This window comes from Castanea sativa, chromosome 3, assembly GCF_040712315.1.
Source record: "Castanea sativa cultivar Marrone di Chiusa Pesio chromosome 3, ASM4071231v1".
In the NCBI taxonomy this organism is placed as follows: Eukaryota; Viridiplantae; Streptophyta; class Magnoliopsida; order Fagales; family Fagaceae; genus Castanea; species Castanea sativa.
Genome location: NC_134015.1, coordinates 49,226,026 through 49,248,682, shown reverse-complemented (window position 1 = coordinate 49,248,682; position 22,657 = coordinate 49,226,026). Strand labels below are relative to the sequence as shown.

Below are 22,657 nucleotides of genomic sequence, written 5' to 3'. Positions count from 1 at the left end.
CGAAGACCAAAAAATTCTGTGATGAAGAACCCAAAAAAAAAGGAAGAAGAAGAAGAACACCTCACTGAACCCAATGAGAAAAAAAAAATGGTCAAAAGTTGCGGCTGACTAGACTAGTGGTCCCTCAGTGTAGGTTTATTTACATAATTGCCATTGAAAACAGAGTTTTGGAAACTGAAAACACCCAAAATGTGTTTTCAATTTCCATAACTCATCGCTAAAAAATCAGAGAATTGAGTGATGGAAACAAAAACAGGAAACAAATCCAAACAGACTTTTTTTTTGTGGGTCCCACTTATTTTGAGTTATAGGTGATGGAAAAAGAGTTATGGGAATGGAAAACATAAATCCAAACAGCCCCATAATCTCTGAAAGATAAAATTTTCTATTCCGTACTACAATCTCTTGGCCAATTTTCATTTCAAAAGACTATTTTATTTGAAATTTAAAATCATGTAGAAGTTGAATATGAATGACACGTGCTAAATTTGTTTGTGACATTCATAATCGTTTTTAGTTGGGGACAGTTTATCTAGCATTTTATTAAAAGTATTGTAGGTATAAAGTAAATGAACGAAAAATAAATAGATGATTCACGTGCAATCCAAAAATAGTAGGAAAAATAAGTAAAAATTAAATAAAATAAGTAAATGATCATTTGGAACTCGCAAATAGTATAAAATAAAATAAACAATAAGCTAGCTTATGAGTACATTCCAAACAAGCGAAATATCATATGATACATTAAGTTCAACTTATTGCTTATAACTTCATGTTTGTCAGGAATCAATTTATAAGTTCAGGTTTTAGGTTTTAGGTTTTAGGTTTTAGGTTTTAGCTTTTAGCTTTTATGTATAACTTCTTAAAACTTTATTTTTATTTTATTTTATTTTATTTCTTTACCAAAGTATAGATATACTTTAGTACACTTTAAGCAAAAGATTTTCAGTAAAAAACTAAATAAACACTTCTCACGCTAAGTATATGTTTGGCATCTAATACCTCACTTTTAGTTCCAAATGACAAAAAATTATTGATGCTAGTTGTAATTCCCTTTTTCTTTATTCTTAGATAATCATTTCTTTTCCCACTAAGGAAAGTGAAATATGGCAATACTAGCTTTTCGAATGTAATAATAATAACCATAACTTGTGTTAAACCAGAACCAGTGAACAAAAGGATAGCTAGAATAGCAGCTTCTGAGTCACATTCTCCTTTCCTTCATCGTACTCTCCAATCTTTTGGAGCTTCATATTGGAGAGTGAGAAAGAGGAAAAATAATAGGTCATTGTGACTTGAGAGACATTACATTAATTAATAAATAACTTGCTAGTGGAATGACTACTTTACCCCTGATTTAATTAGCTGTTTAGTTAGAATAAAATATATTTTTTTGGGACAATTGGTCTTTTTAAATTCTATCCTTTGTTGACACTTTATAATGAATCATTGATTCAAGTAAAACGTACTGGAATGATGGTGTAGCTTGTAGGTTGCGTTGGTTTTTTGGAGGCAAGTGTTCTCATGCTCTTTTTCTTGAAGTGATACCTCATGTAATGATGTAACATATGACCTACTTACATTAATTAACCTTGGGTACATATATGTAAATTGATAGTTTTTTTTTTGTTGTTGTTGTGAATATATATATATATATATATATATATATATATATATATATAGAGAGAGAGAGAGAGAGAGAGAGAGAGAGAGAGAGAGAGAGATTACCTACTTACATTAATTAACCTTGGGTACATATATGTAAATTGATAGTTTTTTTTAAAATGTGAATATATATATATATATATATATATATAGAGAGAGAGAGAGAGAGAGAGAGAGAGAGAGAGAGAGAGAGAGGAATGGTATGTGTTCTTTTTTTCTTTTCTTTTTTAATTATTCGTAGATAGGAGATGAAATATTTAAAATGTTTATGCGGAGGGGTGAGCTCCCTTAAAAGTCATTGTTCGCTTTGAGTGAAGACCCTCATGGTTTTATTCCGCATTGGGGAACTACACCTCTCACTTTATAAAAATTAAAAAATGAGGTAAATTACATATTTAGTTCTTATTCTTTACATCATATTTTAATTTTTTTGTCAAAATAATGATGCTTTATAATTATAAAAATAGATCTCACTTTATAAATGTAGGGGCAGAATGGTCAGAATACACTTTTGGGCCTTGGGCCTAATTTAGGGGTATTTACTTGTCTGAACAGAGCTTTGAAGCCCATAAGCAAACTATTGTTAGAAAAGTTGATAGGGGTCGTCCAAGGAGGGACATCTCCTCGGTTAAGTCAGGTGAAGATTGTATGACGCATCAAGATGTTTGGAAGGAAGTTTTGGAAGGTCTGTTGGGTGGAGATACATTTTACAAAACTATATAGAGGAAGGACAAATGAGAAATATCAAGGAAAAAGCTGATACTACTGCATTAAAGACTCTACATCTACCTTTTTGGCCGCATTAATGGGGAAATAACCTCTTAATAGTAGTGATCAGCCCTACAGCTATTATTTGAAGATTTCAAGAGAGTGGTGGATAAGACAAGTATCTGATTTAGTGAACTGTATCATACGTGGAAGATGGAGGGAAGCGGAAAGGAGATATAAAAGGAGAAGATAGGCATTCAATAAGGAGGGGGGAAAAAAGGAAGAGAAAAACATTGGATATATTATCTTCAACTGTAATCTATTGTAGAAAGGATAAAGAGCAATATAAGACATTCTCGGCTGTAGTCCAAGGAGAGTTTTCGTTAGAAAAACTATTTCATTATGCATGTGTTGGCAATCTAACCCACTATACTTGTTATCTAATATCCTTACAACTTAGGTTTCAAGCCCACGCTCTACAAATTTGATTGTATAAGGCTTTTTGGGTCTAAACTCATCACGCAGATGGGTCCGGGTACAAATTGTGCACTTACAATAAAAATTAAAAAAATAGAGGTAAATTACATATTTTGTTCTTATCCATTACATCATATTTCAATTTAGGCTCTAGCTTTTCAATTGTGTCAATTTAGTCCTTAACCTTTTAGTATTGTGTCAATTTAATATTTATCGTTATCTCTTGAATAAAAATTGCTGATGTGACAAACAGCCAAAATAAAAAAATATTTTATTACCACATTGACTGCCGCCAAGACTAACATGTCAGCACAATCTAAAATTTAAATAAAATAAAAAACCAGTAAGTAATTTTTGGAATAAATCCCTAACTCACAAATGAAATTTGTTAGACACATTTGGGATTGAAATCCGTAGTCCCACGATAAGAGCACGAAGAGGTAGGTAGGCAGTCTCACACTAATAGTGACCCACTTAGTCTACAGCGGACTAGTGGCAAACTTAGCATCAACGGCAAGAAGATTGAGAGGTGGAGACCGTTGAGTTTTGAGAAGATTTTGTAAACTCTCATATGGTGGGTGCAGACTTCTTCTATAGCGAGTGAAGTTTGTCCATAGTTTGAGTCTTAACAGGAGGCACATTGTCATCGACTCATTGTTCCAAACTTGAAATATTTTATTTGCTCCAAAAAAAAAAAAAAAACTTGAAATATTTATGTTATTCTTGTCAAGATATATAACTGAATATCTTAACAAAAGAATAACAAAAATATTGTGGGATTTGCTAGAAGTGTTAAGTTAGTTTCAGTATTTATATATTTTTTTTTCAATTTGATTCTATCGGGTCTTTTGCTTAGGAGTGTAGTGGGCAACTAATTAGTCTTTGTTTTATCCTTCAGACATTGTGGAGTCCTTTTGGTTGTCAAAAATGGTGAAGCTCTGTTGTGGTTCAAGGTCAAAGAAACAAAAAGGCCCAAAAAACAAAGCATAGGTGAGAGAGAGAGGTTTCACCAAAGATTGTGAGCTTGAAATGAAAATGGAGAAAGAAAAGAAAAATGCTACGGGTAAATGAAACAGAAATATAAATAAATTTGGTGACCATCAACGAGCAGTGGCTTGAGCCTTGAGTCTTTACTTTAGAGAGAGAGAGAGAGGGGGGGAGAGAGATTTCCTCAAATTTTCGATGTGTAATTTTTTAATATTTAATGAAGCCCACGTGGCAGGCTATGTGGCAAAAAAATAATATTTTAATAAGACCATCAGCTGCATCTTTTTCATTTACCACTTAATGGTAAGGATCTTTTTGACACAATATCAAAAGATTAGGGACTAAATTAATATATTTGAAACGTTAGGGATCAAATTGACAAAGAACATAAAAGTTAAGGACCAAATATGTAGTTTACAATATATATATATATATATATATATATATATATATATATATATATATATATATATCATTAATACCATCAAATATCATAAATTAGTAGGTCATATGTTTCCTTTTTTTTTTTTTTTCCTTTCATTTCAAATTATATCACATTCTATTATTATTTTGTCAACTATAATAAATGTAAATTTTTTTTTTTTGGCGTAATGGGGGTGTGCACCATATGAGAGTGTGCATTTCATGCACACCAAGCTGTTACGAAACAATATTTGGATTCTTGAGTGTGTGAAATATGTTTATATATCAATCACTATGGCATAGATTTTTAAATTTTTTTAAACACATATAGTTTGTTCAAATCACACTTTTGTTGTCTTTCAGTTTTTTCTTTAAATAAAATGCTAAAGATTACAAATTTTTGCTAGAAAACTATTGAAATATTGGAGGAAATTAATAATAAGTGCAGCGCACATCAACATCTTTCCTTAGGTTAAACATGCCATTTAGGAAGTACACATTTACAGAAATCATTTCTTTAAAAAGAAGAAATACTAGCAAAACTGCATATTCTCCATTATTATCAACTATTCATTGGCGGATCAATGAAGACTTGAAAAAATTAATCTCTACTTCAAAATGAAGTCAATAGAGCAGTTGCTTGTTGATCTGCCCAACGAAAAATAATGCAGAACAATGTAAAATGGGTTATATGATTGCTTGGAAGGTCTGCCAGTGAGGCTGCGTCTGCATCTACCTCCACTTCCGACTCTGACTCCACCCTTGCCCCCTTCTGTGCCAGTGCCTCCTCTAGTGGTTTTGCTGCCTCCGCCTCCACCTCCTCCCTACCCCCTCCTTCTTCAATGGTACCTCCTTTAGTGGATCCTCCATAGCACTAGAATACTATACTGCTATTTGCCATAATAAGACATTAATGGTATTCTATAATGGGTCCATTTTTCTAGTATTTTTAAAAAGCACTACACAATTACATAAAAATAAATAAATTAAATTCCTATTCATGTGAAACTTTTTAAGATTTCTTGTATAGCTTGGACCCTGATCACTCAAATGATATTTTATTATTCTATGTGCTTCTCTTTTTCTTTTTCTTTTTCTGGTTTTTCTAAGCTTATGATTGAACATAAAAGACAATTCTAATTGGATATAAGTTGGCTTTTTTAATGCAAGAATATAGTTGGCTATATTTGTAATTTTCTCACTGCTTTGTTTTATTTATTTTTTAGTTTCCTTTTGTAATCATAAAAGCTTTACTTTTTTTAGTTCTTATTTTTGAATAGAAAAACAATGATTAATCTAAACCTTAATTTTTCTATAATGAACACCCATTTCCAATTAATTGATATAAACAAAAGAAAATCAAGAAGAGAGAGAGAGAGAGAGAGATCCAACTATAATATTGGGCTATTTTTCCATAATGAACACTCCTTTTCCAATTAATTGATATAAAGAAAAGAAAATCAAGAAGTGAGCAAGCTAAATCTAGAGAGAGAGAGAGAGACTTATCCAACTATAATATTAGGCTGGAGAATAATAATTTAAAGAGAGATTATCTACATATATAACATTGAAACAATGTCATCTATGGCAACTATAAGAAGTTTAAAGGCCACCATCGTGCACCCTTGATGCAGTGATCACTCCACAAGTATAAGTGTCTGTGGAATGTGGATGGCAAGGACCGTGATTCAAGTCTCTAGGAAGGAGTTTCACATACACATACACTTGGATTAGGTTAGAGTAGAATTTCTACCTTATATAAAAAAAAATAAAAAATAAAAAAGTTAAAAGGCCGATGAATTAGGTAAATTGACCCAAGCATCCGTGCTCAAGGGTTAAGGCAATAAAAAAAAAGGAAGTAATTGGTAAAAATAAATTATTAGAGCAATTTAAGGGTCATTTGGGCAAAACCTTCGTGTGTCTATATATAAAAATAAAAAAATCTGACACACACACACACTCTCTCTCTCTCTCTCTCTATCTTTCTCAATGAGTCTTTGCTTTGCTCTTTCCTTGGTATAAAAAAAAGGTCATTTGCAGCACCAATAAGAAATTTGAAGGCCGATGATTTAGATAAATTGTCCCAAACATTCGTGATCAAGGATAAAGACAAATTAGTAAACATAAATAATGCAAATTAGGAACAGACATTATAAGTTAAAACTTTCTCTGCAGTGGCGGCTCCAGGATTATTGTTTAGGGTGGTCAATAATAAACATAAATTATACAAAATTTAAAACAAAAGAGAACTTAAATATATCAACATCACAACAACAAAAAAAAACAAAAACAAAAACTGAAACACATAAATTTTTACAATTGCTTTCTATGAAGTTTCATATTTTGCATTATCAATCCTACAAACTATATCTCTTTCAATGTACATGGCCAAACAATTATTCATCCATTGATCTCTCATTTGATTGATTTATTTCAAATTTGTTAAGATCTAAATGGCCTTTTCTAAAGTTTAAAATTAACAAATATCTACTTTTGTTGTTGGGCATATAAATTTTTTTTTCTAGATTTTAGATCAAATTGGTTTGTTGATGAGCTTTTTTTTTTGTATGATTAAAATGTCTAAGATATTGTTATGATCATATTCAAACTTAGTTCAGAGCATAAAAAAAAAAAATCTAAAGTTAAGGTGTTCTAATATTTATTTTAGAGTGTCAAAACAAAAACAAAAACAAAATTTAATTTATATTTTGGGGGGGGGGGGGTGGGGCAAGTTCAGGGGGTTCATTTGAACCCCTTGGGCTCCAAGTGGAATCGCTCCTGTTTCTCTGTAGGGACTGGAATTGACCCAAAGCCCAAAGATATGAACCAAGGCCTAACAAGCCCATAACAATAAATTTGTTAGAGAGTGGGTCTAATTAATGAAGACTTAGTGAGTTACATATGAATCATAGTGAGTTGGTTTAGTGTTGGAATGATTGAAAAATACAAATCGAAGAGAAAAACGCTCATCGGTCAAGTCCAAGAAAGGTATGTTCTTATGTATATATTTCAAGCTTATACAGATATTTAGAGTTCTTAGTTACATTCAATTCTTTCCTTTTTTTCTCTTCTTTTCCAGATGATCCCATATAAAGGAATCCTTTTTCCCTTTTATACTTCCTATCCTTTTTTCATCTTAGCCTTCCACTTGTTGATCAAATAACTTATCTTCTTGATACTTGTCCCATTAGAACCTTCTTGAAATCTTTGTGTGCAGCTGTAAGGTTAAAAGTCACTGGTCAGGCATCACTTCCACATTAATGGGGCCAGTTGGTAAGGTGCAGAGTATTCAATGTGGTAGTTGCAGCTTTCTTCCCAGAAATTTCTCAATTCTCTGTTGACTCACCTCCATGAAGCTTATCCTCCCAAGCATGGTTGCCCACTACCCGGTACTTGCTGGGTGGTCGGACCTCAAGCTTCCACTCTGTTTCCCGAGGAAGTTTGCATCCTCGAACAGCATCACCTACTTGTTGTGACTAGCTCTCGTCCTCGACCCAATAATCTACTTGCCCTTATTAATACTTGTTTATCCTCGGGCTCTTTGGCATCCTCAGGTGTGGCTCATGGCCCAATACCCTTATCCTGAGTATCTTATCCCCACATTCTCAATTATAAAGACCTTAACACAAACCTTAGAAAATTTTATTTACACTCTAAATTGCACTGGGCATAAATTATATGGAATAATAAAATTGAATAACACCCACTAATTAAAATTTTGACGCATCAAGATTAACTTGGAGTACGCCAATACAAACACAAAAATTTAAAAACATTGGAATCAACCTTAAAATAATAACAACCATGTTTAAGCAATTTAAAAAAAAAAAATCAATATTTGGCATAAATTCTATATACATAGAGAGCAATTTGTGAAACGAAAAGCAGTAAAATAAATAGGAGAATAACATTAGAGAGAGGAAGAGAAAGGTACCTCTAATAGAGATGAAACTGAATATCATCCACAAATCAAAATCTAAACATTCGAAACACATTAAGATTAATATGGAGTATACCAATCCCAACGCAACAAATATAAAACATTGGCATTAATCTCAAAATAATACTAACAATCATTTTTAAGCAATTCAAGAAAAACCAATAGTTAGTATAAATTATATATATATATATATATATATATATATATATATATATATATATATATATAAAGACAATAATCTGTAGAATGAAATGGAATCAAAAAAAAAAATCAGAGAATAAGAGGAGATAGTGTAAATTAGAAACATAAATTTACAGCTGAAACCTAATGCAATTTTTGGGCTAGCTGCTAAAGAGTGACAAAGAGAGAACATATTTAAATATGAAAATATGAAGAAGGGAAAAGACAATAATCTGTAGAATGAAATGGAATCAAAAAAAAAAATCAGAGAATAAGAGGAGATAGTGTAAATTAGAAACATAAATTTACAGCTGAAACCTAATGCAATTTTTGGGCTAGCTGCTAAAGAGTGACAAAGAGAGAACATATTTAAATATGAAAATATGAAGAAGGGAAAAAACTTATTACCAATAAGGTGGGGGTGATGAAGGTGATGAAAAGGTTGGGGAGGAGGAATAGACATTGTATGTTTAAGTAATTGAAACAAATGTAATTATAAGTTTGTAATTGTCAAAATAATGATATTTTATAATTTAAAAAATAAGTCTCACTCTTCTTAAAAAAAAAAAAGTATCATTAATACCCAAAATAAATATAAAGAATATATATATATATATATATATATATATATATATATATATATATATATATATATAAAAGCATTAGGAAGTTTCCATATTTACATTCACATGCGAGACGGACATCATTACTTCGAACAAACCTGTATTTCACTCAAGGAAGTCAATACCGTACTAGAGGCTGTACCGGTTTGGCCACCGGTACAATATATTTTGGATACCGGTCAATACCAGTGTACCGTTTCGGGTTTACCGCTATTTTATATATATATATATATATATATATATATATATATTATATACACACACCAAAATCTCTAGAACCATGTTTATAAGCATATAATATTTCACTTATATTATAATAAATATAAAAGTTTATCATAAAACATTACCTCAATTCAGAACAAATTATTCATAGTTTTAGACTTTAGTATCAATTAAAAGGGAAAAAAAAAAAACACAATATAAAAAATAGAAAGCTTAGTTGTTCATTGCATACTAAGAAAATAAATAATACTAATAAATTAATGTAAATAAGTTACCATTATGCCTTTACAAAAATTCAAAAATTACAAAACTAAAAAAAAAAAAAAAAAAAAATTTCTGTACTGACCAGTATTGCCCGAAATTGGCCGGTACGCGGCCGATACGGCCGGTATTTTTTCCGGTACAAAATAGAAGTGTACCGATACCGGTGCACTGGTTGGTATGATTGGTACCGGTACGATATCGACCGCCCTGATTTCACCCAGTGACCCATCTTTCTTTTTCCAAAAGTGCAATACCAAAGTTGCTGGAATTCTTAACCCACCTCTAGTTTGTGCCTTTTTTACCGAATAAAACTTAGAAATTGAATGCATTTGGACTCACATAGGAGGACTAAAATGATTGAATTCTATGCTAATTTATTGCAATGATTCCCAATAGCGTATGGAAATGTCAAGGATGATTGGATGCTTAGGTGACATATCACATAATGTGAAAAAAGTATGACTGGGCATTCCAAATGAAGAAAAATAATAGAGGGTAAACAATAATAAAGAAAAATCTCACCAACAGCCACCAAACCCACAAGAGAGAGAATAGGGATTATTTTACAACTTCGGATCTTGAGGTAAAATCCCTAAATCTAAAAATTGTAAAATAACGAGTGAGAGAAAGATGTAGGAAGTTGCCACATATTATTGCAAAATGCTTTGAAAATGAATACATGTCATCGTAGAATGCATCTACTAGTTTGGGGAACCAACTTTTATAATATACTAGTCATAGTCTCCCACGATACGTGGAAATATATAATTATTTTGTAATGTGGAATAATGTATACTTTATTTTCTAAAATTTACTGAAGACAATTTGTTGTCCTTATAAATTAAACTATTTCTAAAAGTATTTTCCATTTCGCTATCTCTACAAATATATCATTCTATTATGTTGGCTGTTTTTTTTTTTTTTTTTTTGAGAAACTTGGGTGTGTTTGATTGATATTATTCTTTTTGGAAGTGGTCTATATTCTTCAAACTTTTGGTATAGTGTGTTATGTTTTCCTATTTTTTGGGTACATCTAAAATTTTTTAAGTTACAAAATAATGGTTCAAATTTTTCACTCTTAAAGAAATTATCATAATAATTAAATCTCATCACAAATTTAGAATTGATATTACTCAAATAATTGAAAGACACATTCAAATACATAGTCATAGATGTGTAGATTGTATTTTGATATAAAGTCTCAAATTCTCACTTCTAAAATATCTAAAAAATAACTAAAAAATGTATAGTTGTAAACACCAAAATTATCCAAGACATGATACATAATTGAATAACATTATATCATTATATGTTATATAATGCCATAGGAATTCATCTACCAATTAAAGAGAAGAAAAGAAAAAAGGTAACAAATTAAAACATAACCAAATTGCATCAAACCAAATTAAAGTTCAACACAAAAATTCATCAAAGATACAATAAAGAAATAAAAATCCACCAAAAGAATATATATATAGAGAGAGAGAGAGAGAGGGTATTTAATTTTTATGTGGGCAAAATATGGACCGAATAAAAAAGAAAATAGCAAATTATTATAGTAAATAAAATTGGGAAACGAAGTGTCCAAATAAAAGGAAGATGAAGGGATGAAAGAGTTGTTAGGGTAAGGTATAGAGTAGTGGGGATATAAAAATGTAAAAATGAATGGAAAATGTTGGAAGAAGTGTAATTATAAGGTGAGAGAAAGTGTCAAAAATAGTGAATGATGTGGCACAATAAAAGTGTAATAACAATAAATGCTATCTTTCATCTTTTAGATATATATAAATTATAGATTGATATAAATTTTTTTTTTTTATAGAGTTTCAATCTATGACGCCTATTTTTTATTATTGTACTCTATATCATCAGACTAAGACACTAATCAGTTTTTTAAGTAGGCAAAAATTGAACCTTAGATCTCATATTCAATCGTTAAAGACTTTACTAATTGAGGTAACTAAAACTCACTAGATTGATATAGATTGATTATGTATACACAAACAAATTTTATATAAAAATTATTTCTTTCTTTGTCATTGTGTTTGAACCTCTAAGCATTTTTTAAAAGAAAAGCTAGAGATGTAATCAAGAGACTTTTGTCCCTTCTTCAGAATTGATTTATCATCTTCAAGACCGATTTGGCATCTCATATTAGAGAGTCCATATTCAATCTTATCTTAAGCTATGAAGTCATGCATGATATCCTCCTTCCACTTTAATTTAAACAACTGATCTCAAAATTGACATGGTATGTCAAATAATGACTTCACAGTACTTTCCCAATCACTTTTTTTTGGTTGCATATCTTCTAAATTCTCATGCTTTTGTTCTGAAGAAGTGGGACTTTAGAAGCGAATGACCCAAGGTCAGAAATTCTTGTATCCTCCACCCTCTTCTCTTCTTGGGCTTTTCCCCATACCACAGAATAAAACCCAGTAGCTATTACAGCAGCTCCAACCACACTGCAGAACAAACATTACATGTTATTGAATCATGATGTAATTATTCTCTTAGAAAATGTTAGAGCCATAGTAACGTTTAATGACCTAAGGAAAAATTCTAGCTAGATTTGTTAAAAAATTTGAATCAACTCAATATGTTCCCGGTGTGAGACTAGGTATACAGCTACATAAAAATACACTTTTTCAATAATTAAACATATGAAACATTTCCCATATCATACTTGTACAAAAATACTTCAACTTTACTAAACTTTAATTTTTTATTATTAAGAGTATATCGCTTATTTTGTTAAAATGTATCATTATATATAAAAATTAAATTATCAAAATTAATATTTTAGTTCTTTGTTTTATTATTTATATTAAACATCAACGTTTTCATGTTTCTATTATAATCTTGAAATTTTTTTCTCTATTTGCAGTTTTTTCATTTCAATTTTTTACCCGTACTTTTGCAATTTACTTTTAAAAATCTGGAGTTGAATGAAACACATAAACATCTTGTACCGTACATATATTATCCAGTACATTACTAACTACTGTTAAAACTACTAACAATTTTTTTTATAAAAAACTTATATAGTGACATGACATAAATATAATTTGTGCCACTTTAGCAACATAATAAATACTAACCTTATCGCACGCGTGATGCAATTTTTTTTTTTTTTGTTAGTGTCATAATTTTTATTCATCTCAAAATGAATTACCTTTTTGTGATTATTGTAATACATGAGATTATAGGGCTTTCGTATTTTGCTTTTAAGGACACCCTTTTTGTGACCGGTAATACAATAGTTTATAGGGCTTGTGTATTTTGCTTTTAAGGATTTCATGATCATTGATCCAAACGCCTAAAAGTTAAGTCCTTTGAAGAACTGACAATTCTAAACATACCCATCTAAGAAATGACAAACAGATTTGAGTATAATACGTACCTTCCAAGATAAAGAGTATCCCCAAGAAAAGCAACCCCCATGACAAGTGCAATGACAATTCCAAGGGGCTTAAACAATGAGACATAAACAGGCCCCTTATTGTTACATGCCCATGTGTGAACAACACTTCGAATTGCTATACCAAAGAGTGCCTAGAGATAGAGGAACAAGCAAGGTCATTACAAACTTAGAAATGAAGTATAAAGAAAGAGCAAAACTTTAGTCCTAGAGCAAAGTTTGGGACTTCTCTATGCTCTTACCGAGTACCCTATAGCTATCAACTCAATATCAGTCCTTAGTCGCCAAGCATTCAGGTCTTTCTCCGCAACCAAAGAGACTGTGGTAATTTGGATGGTCACAATAATGCAACAAATGAGTGTTTGCATCAGCACTGCAGGGTAGTCCTTCATGATCCAGGTCTTTGTATATGAAAAAACAAAAAAAAAAAGTTTCAATTTTCAGGGTTTTTGTTTATTTTTAATGACACATAATGGCTGCAAGGATTATACCTGAACAATTAACAAAAGTGCAAAACAAAAGCATGCAGCTACTAGGAGAAGGCCTCCAATGAGCCAGTGAGATTGAACTGATGCATGAAGCTCATGATGTAAATTATGTGGTGATGCAGCAAATGTGATTGGCGGTCCTTTGTACAATGTCACCATTAATGCCCCTGCAATTGAGACCATGGTACCAATAGACTTGGCCAGGCTGCTTCTGAGTCTAAAGTCTAGCTTTTCCATTCTAAAAGCACATTTGATTCAATTCTTAAATAAGTTTGCAAAAGAAAATTGAGAATTTCAATATTATATCTTATGTTTGAAGCATTTTATAGTTAATTTGGATATCTGTTGCATAGTTTGGTATATAGCAACTACAAAGCTTTAAGCTTGGTCGCTGTGTCAGTTTGGATTAGCTTTTTGCTTAAAGTTGGCTTGTTTATATTCTAAAAGTTAACAGAATTAGAGCATTTGTAGCAGTGGAGCTAAATAGCTATATAGCTATTTTAGCTCCATCAAAACACTAAAAAGAAGCATGCAGCAGTGGAGCTAAATCTATATTTTTTTAGCTCATTGCTACAGGGCACATCTATAGATAGATGTGCACTGTTCATGAGAGCTAAAAAAAATTAATTTTTTATTTTGTATTCACATTACCTTTTTATTGTGGTGATTTTATTGTAGTGAGATGTATTATTTTATTGTGGTAGATATATTATTTTATTGTGATGTTTATATTATTTTATTGTGTTGAAAGCTAAAATAGATCAACTGCTGCAGTATGTGTGTAGGTAAAATAGATAAAGTAACTTTTAGTAGAGCTAAATTACTAAATTTTTAGCTCCACTGCTGTGGATGCTCTTATAATTGTACCTAGATAAGTGAATCTTAAAAACTAACCTACAAGTATTTTAGCACCAAAAACAAGAGTAAATATTAGATACTCATGGAATATAGATAACATGGTACTTCACAGTTCACACCAATAAATTCAAAACAGCTAATACTAGAATGAACTTTCTCATATTAATTTATAAGCTTATGTTATATTTTTATATTAAATTACTTACATTTATTGGTATGAATACTCTTGAACATCTAATAATTTTTCTAATATATAAAAATATAGGAGACTAACCGGGATAAGATGGCAAGAATGAAAGTAAATGCTGGAGTTAGATCAGTCATGGCTGAGGCTAAAGTGGGAGAGCTGTACCCTATCCCAAAATACATAAACGACTGCACACAGCAACTAAAAAAGAACACATTTCAAAGTCACATAAATGCGCACATAGGCACACGTGCATATATGTTCCTATCATATCAGTATATCACCAGCCTCAGCATATTAAACGAGTATACCTGAGCACACCCAGGAGGAACATTCTACAAAAGATGGAGAATGTAAGTCGAGGACAAGTTCTTTTTCTGTAAATCAAATGGAGTAACTAGAGGATTCAGGGTCTCAAAAAAGCCTTGGTAATTGTTAGAATTGATGAATTAGTACAAAAAAGATGATTAACTATATATATAAGTGAACCTGTAAAAGATGAGAGATGATGAAAGAAGGAACAAGATAGCGAGGGCGTTAGAGTACACAATGAAAACAAAGTTACTCATCCCTTTTCTCATGGCTGCTTTGCTTAGAGTTGTTAAGCCCACCTCAAAGAACTCTACTGCCACCATTATTGCTGTCACACCTAAACTCCACATTCTCTTTTCTCTGTGTGTGTGTTTTTCTCATGAACAGTAACACTTACAAACACTCAATAGGATGGTTGGGATAATGAGTGGTGATAGGGAAAGAGCACCCGCGGCAATCATTCAATACTTATAATATATGCTAACAGGGGCCACTGTTCCACCATCACATGACATTTGGAGAAAACTATGATATTCTGTGGGATGTGCTTTTGTATTTTTCTTTGATTTTTCTTTTGAGTGGGTGACGTGTGAAGGAAAGCCCTCCGGCTTATGTTGCATTAATAAATAACATCCAAAAGTAATAAATATCTTTGTTTTTTCAATGTCACATTTGTAGTGTGCCCCACTTCCATTGAACCTAACTTTGGTCTTATTGAAATCATTTCTCATTCTGGGCTTTAATGGGAACAAGACATTGCATCTACCAGACTTGAAGGCACCAATCAAATATGAAATTGAATACTTTCTTGAACTCAAATTTGGTGAGATAAGGTTGATTCCCTTAATTAATGTTGCTTATTTGTGACATATTAACCAATAATTTTTACTCTTTAATTTTCCTATGGATTACTATTTCTAGTTCTTGTACACTTAGATCTTGAAAGTTCCATAAAATCAAAATAAATTCACCTCAAACAGATAACCCAGCAATAAAGTTATGCTCTTTCAACATATGGCTGAAATTGAGACTTTTTATGACCAATGACAAAACTTGTAAAGCTGCGCAGGCCATTTTAGGCGTCTCAAAAAGACTATATCAAAGCTCTTAATATTTTAAGAAATTCATCAAATTTCGTTTTAAACTTTCCATTATAGATAAATATATACACATGGTTGTTGATTGTATCTTTCACCACACTTAACAACTTCAGTGAAAAAACATCAAACCAAAGCTATAGCTGGTTTTTAATTTATTGTGCAAGTGTCCTAGATATCCAAGCCTTTATTTTCCAAAAGAGGAACTTTAGCAGAAGATGACTCAAAGCTACAAACTCCTCTGTTTTCAATGGTCTTCTCTTCTTGTGCTTGCCCCCATATCACAGCATAAAACCCAAGAGCTATTACAGTTGCTCCTATCAAACTGCACAGCAATAAAATTGAATCATAATCATAATAGTCCTTAATATTGCAGGACAGTAGCATAGCTTCACAGAATTACTATATTGAGATACAAGAATTATACCTTCCAAGATAGAGAGTATCCCCAAGAAAAGTAACACCCATTACAAGTGCAATGACCATCCCTAGAGGACTAAATAATGCAACAAAGACAGGACCCTTCTTGCGACATGCCCATGCAGCAACAACATTTCGTGCAGCTACCAGGAAAACGGCCTACAAACAAGTTATTGGAAAAACAAAGGGTAAGCTATAATGAGTGACAAGATACAACAACAACTACCAATTCTGAGTCCCAAAATTTTGGGATCTACGTGACAGAATGACAAGCCTAAAGTAGAGCATGTCGCCTTCATCATGCTTACCGAATAGCCTATAGCTATCAACTCCATATTAGACGTTAATCTCCAAACTTTTGGGTCTTTCTCTGCAACTAGAGCCACCAAGGCAGATTGGAAGGTCGCAAAAATGCTAGCAATAAGTGTTACAATCAACTCTGCAGGATACTCTCTAATAATCCAGGTCTAGATATGTACATTCGAAAAGAAGGGGGAAAAAAAAATTCGAGTCAATTTTCTGAGATATAATGTCTGCAACATGTACAGTAAGAGGGGACTAGAATGTTTAAACCAGTTTTACCTGGACAATAAACAATATTGAAAGACATAAGCTACCAATGGCAAGGAGAAAGCCTCCAAGGACCCAAATTGATTGCAGTGACAGAAGAACCTCACTGGGTTGACCATTGGATGATAAAGCAATTATGATAGGCAGGCCTTTGTACAAAGTCACAATTAATGCACCTATAATGGATACCATAGTGCCAATACACTTAGCAAGACTGCTTTGGGTTCTCAAGTCCAGCTTTTCCATCCTACAACCACCATTTCATTCAAGTTTTATTATTCACATCTTTTGAAAGAGTTTTAACATTTTAGTTCATCATCTATGGTAATATATCTTAATGTACAGAGGTTATTCTCCATATCAGCCTTTTGATCTCCATGTTAAAGTTAGTTCACCCGTGCCTACATATCAGTGACGTTTTCTATATTTCAATTCTCAATACTAAAAATTGTGGAAAACACCCAAAACTGAACAACAGTAAGAACCGCAAAAACACAAAGTTTAACTTAATTCAACTAAATTGCCCGCAACAAATCCATTATCAATAAAATAAATTACAAATTTTCAAATTCAACTCTCGAACTTAAGAACAACTAGCATAAACACATGATTAAACTGTCTTCCAATTCTGACGCAATAAAAAACTATACTATCACCTTTTATTAATATGGATTTATCTTTTTAATTTTCTTCTTACACCAATCTGGGATTTCAATCTTATGTAGGAACTATTATGCCTCACAGGCAGGACTTAACAAATCTCTACTTCATAAGCAGGTGTCTTGACTAGTACTCATCAAACACCTTAATTTTTATTGTAGCTATTCTCATACCTTTACATTCCACATCATTATATACTGTAACAGAACCTTCAACATAAGTCCTGTAAATATTAAACTAATCTCTATATCAGCATATGTGAAATGAGGGGGTAAATCCAAATCCATGAAGTTTTAATCAAAACCAAATATCTAGTAACCATAAAAAGTTTCACCGTCAACATTATCCTCTCCACATGCTACAACAATCACTGCATCCACAGAGTTCTAACTACCATAATTAGTTTTCAACTCCTTCAAATGTTTGAATGATTGACGATTTCTCATCTCATGATAGAAATGGCATTCCCTGTCATGTCATTGATATCCTTTCTTGATCTAGACTTTGAATAAGACTTCCTCTGTTAAAATTCTTCACACTTGACATACTCCTATCATAATTTAATTTAGACTTTAAGTCTTTAACACAAATGCTCCAAGTTCAAAATTATTCTCTCTTGTTTGGCCAACAGTGCAGGTGTATTAAACAAAAGTGAAAGCGAGATTAACAATAGCAAGCACCACATGACAAAGTTTAATGTCTGGGGACCAAATTACTTAGGTTCAAACAAAATCACCATCAATAATATGGATGACAAATTTCAACTCTAACTTTCAAACTTTACACACACTACCCAGGACATCCAGTAGTATTTTTACATTAACTTACAAGTTACAACAGCACAAAATTTCATCTTTCAACTCTCACGTAGTATCAAAAACTATTGAGATTACCATTCCTAATTTCCTATATGACTTCTTCTCTTCTTTACTAATGTGTGCCATTACCGCTGTTATATGAAAATTACTACACTACCTTCTTTTTATTTTTATCAATAAAGGGAAAAAAAAAAACTTTTAAACTTACCATCTAACTCAACACTAATTGTAAACACCAATAATTAACTTTAGAAGAGTAAATTTTAGAATCCTAAATATTCATATTGGAAATCCAAAGGATAGTTTTGACTTTGGCATCAACACTGTCAAATAAAAATCTTTGTTCCAATGTGTGTATTGTTCTATAATCCACCAATCACGGTATGTGACATGTCTCTTCTTCTTTTTCTTTTTTTTCTTTTTCTAAAATTAGACATATGACTCACATACTATAATTGATACAATATAAAGTGGAACAATTTTATTGGGACATAAGATTTTTTGTTGGTCTTCCAAAATATTTTGGAGGGGAAAAATACCAGGCAAAATCCAGTAATATTCACCATCACACATGAGATATGAAATTGTGGGAAAGTATCTAAGTCTATTAATGCTAAAAACAAAAAGTGTCCCCTATTTTTTGGGTTAATAACAGAAATGAACCAGCCCAAACTCACGTGGCATATTCTAAATGGTAAATGCCACTGGTGAGCGTGGCTTTTAGTCATTGAGCACTTTGAACAGAGAGGAGACCCACCTGGAGATGATGGCAAGTATGAAAGTAAAAGCTGGAGTCAGATCAACCATTGCTGAGGCCAAAGTTGGAGAGCTGTACCCTATACCAGTAAACATGAAGCTCTGCACACAGCAACTATAAAACCCACCAAAAATCATGATAGATTATAGATAAGTGTAAGCTTGTACACATATTAGAAACCCATTTATAGTACCAAAAACAAAAATGGAAACCCATTTATATCTTATCACTACAATCTGAATTAAACAAGAAAAGAACCTTAGCAGGCCAAGAAGAAAGATTCTACAGACTAATGAAACTGTCAGTGGAGGAAGACTTCTTTTTCTGCAAAATAATCAAAGTGATAAGAAAAAAGATGTTATGTAGAAAGTACGGCAAGGTAGTTGTTGAATTGAACAGTTGGAGCAGATGAATATGAAAACCTGTAAAAGATGAAGGAAGCTAGAAGAAGAACGAAGATGGCAAGGCCATTTGAGTAAACCACAAAAACAAAGTTACTCATCCCTTTACTCATGGCTGCTTTTAGCATAGTGTTGAAGCCCACCTCAAGGAACTGGACTGCCACCATGGCTGCTGTTACTCCCAAACCCTTCATCTCTCTCTCTCTCTCCCTCTCCCTTTGAGCTACTGTTCATGCACGGTGTTTAAAGGTCAAAGCCTCCTCCCCCAATGGGTGTTTTTTTTTTCTTTTTTCTTTTTTCTTTTTTTGGGTGATAAATACATGAACCACACGAGGTTTGGATTAATATCATGTACTACTAAACTTTTTAAAAAATATCAAATTTGTTTCCAAGTACAAATGAGGTAATACATGAACCACACGAGATTTAGGTTAAAATCATGGGTAAAATGAGTTTTTTACCTCTAATTTACAAACTATTTAAGAAAATATCTTTATTTAAAAATTATTTAGCAAAATGTCTCTATTTTTAAAACTTAATTTTAACAAAATCAAGTTTTATGTAAAATTCGATATCTTCACAATTGAGTTATATGTATGTTTGTAGGTAGAACTCGGCATTACCAATGTCGAGTTCCACTTAAATTTTCAAAAAAAAAAATTTAAATGTTTAATTATTTATAGAACTCGACATTAACAATGTCGAGTTTCACTTGTAACTCGATTTTGTTAAAATAGAGCTTAAAAATATGGGCATTTTGTTAAATAGTTTCAAAACAGGAGTATTTTATTGTATAGTTTGTAAATTATAGGTAAATGCTCATTTTCTCCTAATATCATATAGTAAATTTTTAAAAAATATCAAATTTAATTCCCAAGTACAAATGAGGTAATACAAGAACCTATTAGCAGGAAAAAAAAAAAAAAAAAGTAGGTAATACATGAACCACAAGGTTTGGGTTAATATCATGTACTACAAAAATTTTCAAAAATATCAAAGTTGCTTCCCAAGAACAAGTGAGGTTTAACATAATTTAAAATATTTTTGATCCTCTTAATAAGGCCTCTATTTTCTTCTAAGAGCTTGTATTGACTATGCAGGTCTCACAATAATTGTATTACGGCAATTATATGCATGATGAAATTTTTGGATAGTCAATGGTATATAAATAGGGGAATTTTGGCATTTTACCCCTATTTTTTAAAAAATTTGACAATATGCCCATGTTTTCAAACTATATAGATTTATGCCCTTGTTTCGAAACTTGATTTTATTAAAATCAAGTTTCAATTAAAAAACTCGATTGGTAGAAAATCGAGTACGGGGCAATAAAATTTTTAAAAAATTAATAATAATTGCATGGAACTCGAGTTCCATGCAATTTTTTTTTTTTTTTTTTTAAGTTTGATCAGCCCAAAACTTATAGCGGCGTTTGGTAACACCTATAGCAGCGTTTTCAATAGAACTCAAGTTCCATAAACTCGAGTTCCATGCAATTTTTTTTTTTTAAGTTTGATCAACCCAAAACTTATAGCAACGTTGGGTAACACCTATAGCGGCGTTTTCAATTGAACTCGTGTTCCATGCAATTTTTTTTTTTTTTTAAGTTTGATTGGGCATAACTCGATTTTAAACCAGTCGAGTTCTTCATTGAAACTCAATTTTGAAGAAATCGAGTTTCAAAACAGAGGCATAAACCTATATAGTCTGGAAACAGGGACATATTGCCAAATATTTTAAAAAATAGGGGTAAAATGCCAAAATCCCCATATAAATAGCAACAAGAGATAAAACAAGGAGCATGAGAATTTTCAAACACTATTAAGTGATTTTTGTTCATTGAAAGCAAATTGGATAATTTTGAAAAGTTAAAGTCATGGGTTGAATGGAAATTCACTTTACCAAATGCTTAAGACTATATTAACATGTTTAGTAAGATAGAGGGCAAGAGAAAGAAAAGAGAGTGGGCACAAGAGAATGAAAAATTTTCATATGTTATGATGTATTATTTGGCATCACCACTTTAATAATATACCCTATGAGATTATTTGGTAGTGATGTTTAAGTATTGTTATTCAAAATAATATGAAAAATATAATTTAAAAAATGTTGTAAAAATACATATTTAAAATACTCATAATGTTAGTACTATGTTTCTAATAACATATTTTCAAAATGTGAGAAAAAAATGTTGTGTTTTGTATTTAGAGTAATTCTTAGATATTTTCAAAGTATAAAGAATAGTGTTCTCTCTTCTCACATTTATAGTAAACTTCACCATAAATGTAAGAGAAAAAAGATCATTTTTCCATACCCGGAAGCACCTAAAAATTTTTCTTCTTCGTGTTTTGGGAGCACAATTTCTCCATTATCCGGTAGCAGACGTTCTTTTTTTTAGTGGGTAAAGTTATCAACTTTTTCTGACAATACAATGCTTTTAATTTCTTTGACGAGAATGAGAGAGAGATTCCCATGGTCCCACCCATTCCCACAACCACACAGCAAGCCATATATCTCCTTTTTCCTCTTCTTCTTTTTGTTCTTACTCTTTTTCCCACATCTTCTTCACATCTCCCACTTTGCTTCAAAGGCCTACATCTGCAAAAGTCATAAAATTACTGTAGACGACTAAATTTCTTAGTTCGAAATAAATAAAACAAGTAAAATAGTTTCACAAATACGAATTTGTATTGATAAATGTGTGGTACAATTCTCTGTAATTACAAAAGAGTAATCCTCTGATTCGATCTCCTTGAAAGATTTATTGATTGGAATTGTGGTAATGTGATTTTGATTTGAACATAAGATATTCTTCAATTTGGCTGAGGAATGGATCGAAGATCTTTGAAACGGAATTACAATGAATCTCTGGCTATGAGCTTGTTAAAAATTCTTTGTTCTTCGTGTTCTTCGTGTTCTTCGTGTGTTCTTCGTGTTCTTCGTGTGTTCTTCGTGTTTGAAGGTTTGTGGTGGAAGTTCTTCGGTGCTTTAGAGGCTTGATTCCGTAGAGCTTCGTTAATTTATGGTTTGTTGAGATTTCTGGAGGCTTTTGAGCTTGATTCCAGTGAACTTTGAGATCTGGACGAGTAGTTTGGATGATTTTGCTTCGAATGTTGTCTGTATTCGAGGTTGAAGTTCTTGGAGGCTTCGGGGTTTGATTCCGACAGAGCTTCTGGATT

The 22,657-nt window shown here is 31.8% G+C and overlaps 2 protein-coding genes across 2 annotated transcripts; both read right to left on the bottom strand.

Moving 5' to 3' along the window:
- Nucleotides 1-11,471: 11,471 nt before the first annotated feature.
- On the bottom strand, nucleotides 11,472-15,180 carry LOC142629463 (WAT1-related protein At3g28050-like). Its single transcript, XM_075803456.1, has 7 exons — nucleotides 14,933-15,180; nucleotides 14,755-14,820; nucleotides 14,531-14,644; nucleotides 13,402-13,636; nucleotides 13,153-13,311; nucleotides 12,893-13,044; nucleotides 11,472-11,954 (listed from the first exon to the last, which is right to left on the bottom strand). Exons 1-7 carry the CDS (start codon nucleotides 15,103-15,105, stop codon nucleotides 11,801-11,803), a joined length of 1,053 nt encoding a protein of 350 aa, XP_075659571.1. The 5' UTR covers nucleotides 15,106-15,180; the 3' UTR covers nucleotides 11,472-11,800.
- A 698-nt stretch (nucleotides 15,181-15,878) lies between these two features.
- LOC142627043 (WAT1-related protein At3g28050-like) lies at nucleotides 15,879-19,793 on the bottom strand. The gene is made up of 7 exons (XM_075800827.1): nucleotides 19,500-19,793; nucleotides 19,336-19,401; nucleotides 19,078-19,191; nucleotides 16,855-17,089; nucleotides 16,581-16,739; nucleotides 16,280-16,431; nucleotides 15,879-16,177 (listed from the first exon to the last, which is right to left on the bottom strand). Exons 1-7 carry the CDS (start codon nucleotides 19,670-19,672, stop codon nucleotides 16,024-16,026), a joined length of 1,053 nt encoding a protein of 350 aa, XP_075656942.1. The 5' UTR covers nucleotides 19,673-19,793; the 3' UTR covers nucleotides 15,879-16,023.
- Nucleotides 19,794-22,657: the final 2,864 nt, after the last annotated feature.

Coding starts and splice junctions, on each gene's coding strand:
- LOC142627043 (XM_075800827.1), bottom strand. CDS start 19,672: ATGAAGGGTTTGGGAGTAACAGCAGCCATGGTGGCAGTCCAGTTCCTT. Junction 19,402..19,499: donor GCTTCCTTCATCTTTTACAG/GTTTTCATATTC, acceptor ATTATTTTGCAG/AAAAAGAAGTCTTCCTCCAC. Junction 19,192..19,335: donor TTTCTTCTTGGCCTGCTAAG/GTTCTTTTCTTG, acceptor TGGGTTTTATAG/TTGCTGTGTGCAGAGCTTCA.
- LOC142629463 (XM_075803456.1), bottom strand. CDS start 15,105: ATGTGGAGTTTAGGTGTGACAGCAATAATGGTGGCAGTAGAGTTCTTT. Junction 13,045..13,152: donor TGATAGCTATAGGGTACTCG/GTAAGAGCATAG, acceptor CTCTATCTCTAG/GCACTCTTTGGTATAGCAAT. Junction 11,955..12,892: donor GATACTCTTTATCTTGGAAG/GTACGTATTATA, acceptor TTTGTTCTGCAG/TGTGGTTGGAGCTGCTGTAA.